Consider the following 8,646-nt stretch of genomic DNA (forward strand, 5'->3'; position numbering starts at 1 on the left):
CCAAAATAAATGGCTTTGGGAAAGAACTTATGGACTAAAGTGGGCATTTTTCAGATCACATCTAGCACTCATGGCAGTCATTTTGCTCAAAGCTATTATCATCTGTGGCTCCCCCCAGGCAAAGTCTAAAATCCATTTCATGGTGTGTAGATGCTGAGAACTGCTTCTCACCAGGTGAGCKTCCAGACTGCTGTGCTCAGCAAAACAGTGACTGCTTCCTTGTCAAGCATTTTGTTCTGCTGTATGTCTTGTACAACTGCATCCTGGGCTGTTAYTGCTGTCATGGCAGACATGAGCAGMCACAAAATGGAWGTGCAAGGTGGAAATGTACACATAAGTGATAGTTGCTACTTAATGATGCCTTTGTTAATTTGTTCTCTGTAGATTTGAGGCATGTCAGTGCCAGTAGAGGAGAGGCTCTTGTGTTCCACATAAAGGGGAAACTTCTGTAGTCTTTCCCTTTTGGACTTTTCTGCAGTCAGCTACAGTATGTAATGTGCTCCTTATTGCTAAACTGGTTTGCAGTTAGCCATATCTGTATTACTGGATGATAGAAGGAAACTCTGGGATCTTATAGCCACATCTGAAGCACAGAGCCCCAGAGGTGTGAGGCAGGACAACATTTACCTGTTCCAGTGAAACCACACAGCAGCTGCACATCTGACAAACAGCATGCTTTTGAAACCGTGTAGAAATTCTTTTATCACTACACTAAAGTATTGTTGTATAAGTTATAATCAGACCAGGGACTCTTTGTGTTGTCACAGCAATGCCTGTCAGAAAGAGGATGGGACAGAATCACCTGTACAAAAAGAGAGAAGAGTTTGAGACTGCCTTCCTGCCCCTGGCATTGCTCAAATTGCCTGAGCTGTGCAGATGAGAATCAGATTTTGCAGATCTGCACTGCCAATCCTGGCCCAAATCTATTGTGGAGATTTTACYATCTTAGAGGAAGATCTCAACCACATAGCTTTAGTATGTCTATATCCACAAAGATCAGAAACTTTCTAATACTCTTTTTTTTTTCTAGTTTGCACTGGCTGTTAGTTTCAGAGGTGATTTTAGTAGGAAGATTAAAATTTCAACACTGTTCTTAAACACAGACCAGCCTTTAACACCAGTGACTTGACATGACTAGGTGTTTCAACTGCAATTCTCCTCTGCCTTGCATCACATCAGTCATTTAAAATGAATGATCTTGAAACATGCATTTTAAAAAAGCCTTGAACAGACAGGTAGGACTGCCATTTAGCACTGGTTAAACAAATGGTGAGAGTTTTCATTTTATCCATCATCTTTTAACAAATCACATTCCTAAAAGCGCCACATTCTTTATATAACAAAAAAGCTTACAATATTAAATACTTTGTTACCTTTACAATATTCAGGCAGATGGACCTGCTTTCATACATCAGTTTTATTTTTACCAAGTCAAATCAAGCTTGCATGCTTMAGGATAGGCTGTCTTCCTATCAGTCAGGTTTCTTTTTAAAATAAAAATAATTAATAGAAAAGTAGTGGGACTGGCTTCAGATTTTAAATTAATTTCCCAAGTCAAAGAATGAAGATGAGTCTGAATGTGAAAAAAAAAGTGAGATATTATTTACCAAAGGCTAAAAACTTTACTGGTATTATCTGGAAGTGCTCAAAGGCTTGGTTGGAATTATGCCAGTTCATGTACTGCACATCGGTGTTACATTTCTGATTAGAATATCCAGAGGAGGTTGTAAGTTGAATATTTTCACTAATGTTTATTTGGATTATCCCTATTGGTACTTTGGAACATTGCAATAAACGTAATGACTGTGTATTTCAATTTCAGGTTGACAGAAGTTAACCACTCAGGTTCTTTAGATTTAACATAAGCTGTCACAGGGTTCTGTTTTTCCTTTGTACAGACAACATCAGCAAATCGGACCAAGTATTACGTGTCTTACCGCCGMAATGGCTTTGTACAGATGAAGTTGCCAAAATATGCATTGCCAAAAGTAAGTAAAYATGCTTTTCTTTCTCTTTTTGCATTTGCTATATTCTCTTTCTACCTAAACTAGTTTTGTTCTGCTCTTTTTCAAACCTCATTATTCTGAGGTCACAATTTCTCCTTTCAAAGATTTTTGAATCCCACTTGTGGGATATTCTTGCCCTACTATTTTTATTTTTTTCCTAGTAATGTAGTACTCATAAACCATGGAGGAGAATAATGTACAACAGCTTATTTGTCATCAGTTACTGCAACAGTTTTTGAGCTTTGCTTCTGTGATGCAGTGCTACACACCCAATGGCAATGAGATGATATAAAGCAAGTGTTCTTTCAAGAATCAATTACATTTTAATTCCACATGGTGCTTTCTGGTATAAACATGAATATTAATACAAGAGGATTTTGCTGCTTGATGGTGCTCTATTTCATTAAACAATCCCAGTATGGATATTAATTGCTTAATGAAATTGCAAGACTTGTTGAGAGGTTCCTTCAGTCTCCATGTCTTCCTTGTGATAGGGTTTCTGTGTTTGCACAGTAAGTCAGCAATAAAGCACAGGTGTTTAAATATTGTCTGACTGATGCAGTTGAATTTTTTGTGTTGCACACAGTGTATTTCCTGACTTTACAGTTAGAAGGTTTCAACAATCCTGAAGAAAAATGGAAGTTTGAAAGACCCAGCTGCATAAAACCCTCAGTAATCAGCTCTGGCCTTACAGCTCACCCTGCTCCCAGCAGGAGGCTGATCTGGAGGTCTCATGAGGTTCCTGCTTTTTCATGTGATTCCGTGTGATTCCATCATTTACTTAGCAGAGAACTTATTTTCTCTGCATGCCTTGTACTGCACTGGTTTAATTCATGGCTCATCTAATGAAGGTCATTAGAGTACAATTTATTTCCTTTTGCTGTTATTGTTTTAAAGCAAACGTTTAATATCAGGGGGTTTTAATCTTAGATATTTTTTTTCTTTTTTATGTCAGTCTAAATGGTGGCCTGAAGACTTAAAGACAACATATTAACATAATCTCAAATCAAATCCACATGTATTAGTTGAACAAAAATCTGAAACTTGGATATGCTTCTAGTTGCACAATAGAAACATCTRTCTATCTGTCTGTCTGTCTGTCTGTCTTGTCAAGGAGTATTTCATCAAAGACAGGTATATAGACTAATCCTTCCACAAAATTATTTCAGTATTTTTCAGATGTTCATGGCAGCCTCTATGTTTTCTTGGGGGAAATTGTAGTCAGGAAAACAGCAGGAGAATATCCAGTTTTGAATGTTAAAATATGCCAAACATGGACACCCCAAGGGATTTCAGCTCATTGAACCCTACACTGGGGCACAAGAAAGCAATTAAAGAGCAAGGCAGGGAAGCAAAGTGTGAACAAGGAGTTTCTGACATGTTCAAAAAGTGTCAGTCACAATTCCCTGGAATTTCTGTCATATGGAGTCTGGATTGTTCGAAATAGTGCTGCATGCTCATTTCTTTACCTTGGAAAACATGGGGTTTGTTTATTTTTCTTTTTTTTCTTGCTAAGTGGATTACTCCAGGCTTGACTGAATAAATAAATTAGAAGTTAATGGTTTCATTTTGGATAGAGTCAATAGCTACCTAAAAACAGGGGAACTATGCCATTTGGAAAGAGATGTTTTTGTGCTCTTCCTAGTTCAGGAAATACCCGATGAGTGGAATGAAGTAAATGTTATCCATTCAGCATTTTGACAATGCTTCCAGGAGAAGTTTTTTTTGGTAGCTGCACAAAACAGYATTGAAAATTTCACCAAGAGGGTCTGGAAGCCAGACATAGCATTAGAACATTGAAACAGTGGTGAATGTGAAAGTGAATATGAATAGGAATCAGAAYAGTGGTGAATATGAAAGATTTCAACCTTTTCTGAGGAGTATAATTTTTTTTAAGTGATTTGGTTCCTTCACATTACAGCAGAAATTTTAGAAGTAAATAAGAACACAGCTCTGAAACTTTTCGCAGTGCTGTATTTCAATGAGAATCATCCCAGTGCAGTAGAAATGGATCATCCAGTCCAATTTGAACAGAAGGGARAAGTGTCATATGAGCAAATTACTGATGGAACTTTGCAAAGAAGCTTGATATCAACAAAGACACTGGCACACTRAAAGTACATCTAGAACATGTGACTGTGGAATTGCTTCTCTTATGGCTCTAGGAGATAAACAGACTGGATGAATTTACAAAGGATTTCTTTTTAAGATTGATTAAAACCAATAGCTCTTGAAAGATCTGAATTTCAGAGGGTTTTGAGTATTAGATTCTGCCTAACCAGGAGATGAAGCATTACTGTAATTGGCTATATTTCATTTTTCTCAAAAGCATGAAATGAGGTGTCAAAAAAATCTCTTTCCAAGTGGTCTCTGGATAGAATTTTTGAGCAGTGATTGCATACAGTGAAGGAAAACTGTAGCCAAGTCAGAAGATTCTACACACTGGTCCAGGATGTTTCTAACAATGTTAGGTGTGCTGTGCCAAAATGCAGCCTCTTAGCCTAAGGGAACAGGGCTGGGTTCGTCAGATRTTATTCTTTTGTTGCATAAATGCATTTTATGATGATTTTTACATATGGAGATAGAATGAGAAGTTTCAGACTGAATAATTAGAAAAATTTGGTGTCTCATTTTCCTTTCAGTATGAAGAGACTGGAAATCTGAAAGAAAGTTATCCAGGTTTTTTTATATTGTTTGCATTTGCATTTGTGTTTACATCAGTCCACATGTATCCCCAAAGAGAATCCTAAAAAAGAATAATGTGTCTTTGGACATATCTACAGTTGTCCTTACTTGTGAAGGAAAGGCTGTTAAAGGCAGCTTCCAGCCAAGCTTTACCTCTGTTAAAGTTTCTGGGCTCCAGCTCCACAGTGCTGCTGAGATCACCTTTTATAACACATCATAGCTCTGTGTGTGTACAGAGARCAGAGCCATTGGGGGCCATCTAAGGAACAGGATACAGGATCATTTTTTTAACCTTTTTTCTGTGCTGTTGAGAGATTCTTTTTTTTTCTGTACTGTGTTTTGTTTTGATACTGACGTTGCATGGAATCACACAGCTGTCTCCTCCATTTGACAAGTGCTGGCTGCTGCCAGGAAGGGGGTGGTAGCAAAGGCTGGTGAAACCATATCAAAAGTTGCCTGTATGTTCCCCAAAACAGAAGAAAAATTTTCTAACTGTTGTTTTAAAAATTAACGTTTTTTTTTGTACTATATTCCATTTTACCAAGACGGCTTGTTCTGTGCTGCTAGAACTAGATCAGAAGTTAGGAACTTGTAGGAAGCCAATGCCAAAATCAAGCCAAGAGCATCAGGACTGCATTTATGTGTTGACTTGACTGGTTAGGCATTGAGGAGTGTTCCAGGGGGATCCAGAAATCCCYCTCAGGTTCTTTTCAGCCTGGAGCAGAGGTTCAGCTGCCACTGCTGGGAGGACAAGTCTGCCCAGGGGCAGAAGCCCCACCAGACCGTCAGCACACTTGTATGGTACAGACATTCCCTCAGCTCTGACTGCCCTTGCCATGAAAAGTGCCCGTGGAGAGGGAGAGAGGGAGGAGTGCATTGGGTCTGGTCCTCCGTCAGGTATTTGAGTAGTGCTGTAATGTGGGTGACAGCAAAACTGGGAACTAGTTCRTTCTGAGAGTTTAAGAAAAAAAAGATTGTTAACTAAATTGTTGACCAAGCCAAGGAAACGRCTGCAAATTATGGCAATTTTACTATTGCAGTTTGGAATAATTTAATTATTCTGAATCCTCTTCCCACCTCTCTTAAACGAACTACATTGATAATAATCTCTTTTTAAGAACAGATACAAGGCATTGATTGAGTCTGCATTCATTCGTGGCAAAATCTTAATGATTCGAGTGCTCTGTTGTCTGTTGTATCCTACTGCAGTTTGGAAAGTTTAGTTCTGAGAAGATGCACTGTGGAAAAAGCTTCTTTCATCTTTTTTCAATCTCTATGTATTTTCAACCTTGTGGAATACAAAATAATATAAAATTTTTCAGGAAACCAAGATAAATGGAAGTCTAGGGGAAAAGTGAACAAAAATAAAAGAGTAAGGAGTTCTATTGCCTTAGAAATAGGTTGAAGTCTCTACTTTATTCATGGTAATATGAATCTCCTATAGATGCCTCTTATCAGATCCATCTATTCTTTTTGTATGTTTATCACCTCATCACCTCAAAGCAGGCTCACCTCTTCCTTGCCTCAGTCTGAATACACATCACTGTTGTAACCATGGAGTTACTTCTGAAATTGTCTGTATCATTCAATAATTCATATAAGACTATCCCTAAACGGGCCTACCCATTAACAGCAGAAATGGGAGAAGATTCCTGCAGCCCTTTTGTCAGCAATGTTCTCTCAAGCATTTGGCTGCATGATGGTGGATTGCAAACTACTGAGTCTAGGACAGCCCATTTAGCAAGGCTTAGTCTCCCAATAATTTTTGTTCCATTTGGGAAGCCCCTTCACCATCTCTTCCACTTGCCTCCCTGGAAGGCTTTGGCTGAGGTTGTTGCCCTGTGCCAGGGCAGAAGAGCAGGTTCCAGCTGCAGCTCCATTCTTCTGAAAGTCCACTGGAATGTCTTTTGAGCAAAGAAAAAGGGGGAGCAAAGGAGAAATGCAGGTAGCAGTGGCATTTGATGCAGGAGGAGTATTCCTTTCCCAGGCAGTGTCACTGCAGTAGCCAGTGAAGCTGAGCTATAGCAGCTGTCTGACTCGCTGCTTCTACAAATCCATCTGAGCAGGATTCAAGGAATTGTTCTTTTCTTCACAGTGCAACTTGTTATTGATCGCTCTCCCTGAACTTTTTTTACTCAGCCGGGCAAGGAAGATTAGGAGGATTATCTTTGGGATATGTGCTGTCCAGTTACCTTGATTGTGCTTGAGAGATTACAGAGGTACAAATGTGGTACATTTGGAGGTCAAGACTGAGCCTACAGAGCTTTGAATGCTTACGTCTGTTGCACTACTGATACATTTTCTCACCATTCCCTGTTTTATTCATCGTTTGCTTCATGTTAAATTTTTTCTCAACCATAGCATAAAAAGATTGCAAAGGGGAAGAATTCTAACATCTCTCTGAAAATTATAACATTTAAAACCCAAACATTTTTAGATTCTCTTTTGTTTGCCTTATTGACTGAAGCACCRCAGCCCTGCCTGCATAGCATTATGMTGGCCTACAGTATTTTCACTTAATGATATTTCCTATGTCATCAACACATTTTAGACAAAGGAGCACTGGCTGCATGTACAATCCTTGCCACTTTTTATATCCTTCTGTCTTCAGGCTGTAACTGTACTTATTTGTGTCGCAGAGTTTCTTATCAGAGTTAGTAATATGGTAAACCATAGTGAGTGTTTCTTGAATATAAAATTCTGTATAGTATTTGCAGACTTATAGGCTGGTCAGTTACTAAATGTAGATGGTATGTGACTGTGTAGAATTAAAACAATGCATTTCTCTTCCCTTCTTCCTTTAAATCTCTTTTCTTCTTCCCTGCTACCCACAACTCCCTCAAACCCAACTCTGTTAATGGTTTAATACCTTGGGCTTTTTGGACTGGTTTTTGGGTGTTCATTCAGCCTTCTGTGAAAACTGACTTGACTTCATTAAAGGCAGGTAATTTTGGACAGACTGATCATGTTGGTATCTCTGTGTTAGAAGTAAATTCTAATTCTCAAGCAGTTGTGGGTGTTTTCAAGAAGAAATGTTGGGCTGTGTCTCCTGCTGGAAGAGCTCTTGGATGCCTGTGCTCCAGGTCATGGCTGAACATGCACAGTTCTTTCAATGCCTCATGTTCACCCTCGGACTCATTTATTAAACAGGCCGTGTCTGCCCATGGGATACGAAGTTTCTTTGAAGYGGTGCTCATCTTTTGGCACAAGTTGGCCTTCTGTACATGCCTAATTATTTTCGGTATCACTTTGAAACTGTCTTTGAGTTATTTGTTTGTTAATTATGATATTTTCTGCTGCTAATGTTGGACATATGTAGAAGTTTACAAGTCCCTGAGAGAGCGGGGGTGACATGACCTGTCACTGGATGTCTAATTTAATCATGCCCAATTTTAATATGTAGTTCTTTGATCACTATCAAGATTTGTTTATCATTTTTTTGTGGAAAAGTAATTCGGATTCAGCAAATCTTCAACATTTCTTAATTCTAATTCCATTAATAAGTTGAAATACTCATTCATCTGGAAAACCTTTGCTTTCTTTAGCATGTTYAAGAAACTACAGCTCTTGAATTATAAAACAAAACCACAACCAACCGACAACAAACACAAAAAAATACCTCAAAACAAAACCCAGAAAACCAAATACTGTCTTTACTGATATTTTTAGTTGTATATGTAACATCTCAGTAAGGTATGCTATTTACCCCATTTTTACTGGATCATAAGCAACAGACATGGAAAAGATCTTGAGAGGTCCTTTTCCAAAGCATGGACATCTGCCCAAACCAGTCCTGAGATATTTTTCTGATCAGTTTTTAACAGCTTTCAAGGATGAAAATTACTTTGCCTCCTTGAGTATTTATCATCAGTTTGTATGACCAGGCCCTATGATAGAAAGGTTTCCTGATGCCTAACCTACATCTCCTTAGCTGTGATTTATAGCCAGCATTTCA

At 38.5% G+C, this 8,646-nt stretch overlaps 1 protein-coding gene across 1 annotated transcript in view; it reads left to right on the top strand.

Moving 5' to 3' along the window:
* Positions 1-8,646, top strand: part of SORCS2 (sortilin related VPS10 domain containing receptor 2) — a 521,698-nt gene that overhangs the window by 430,853 nt on the left and 82,199 nt on the right. Inside the window, exon 8 of the mRNA XM_057365256.1 lies at positions 1,899-1,988. Coding sequence (XP_057221239.1) covers positions 1,899-1,988 — 90 coding nt within the window. The remainder of the gene's footprint in view (positions 1-1,898; positions 1,989-8,646) is intronic.

This window comes from Malurus melanocephalus, unplaced genomic scaffold (genome assembly GCF_030028575.1).
Source record: "Malurus melanocephalus ecotype Western Australia unplaced genomic scaffold, MMel_1.1 scaffold_50, whole genome shotgun sequence".
NCBI classification, from domain to species: Eukaryota; Metazoa; Chordata; class Aves; order Passeriformes; family Maluridae; genus Malurus; species Malurus melanocephalus.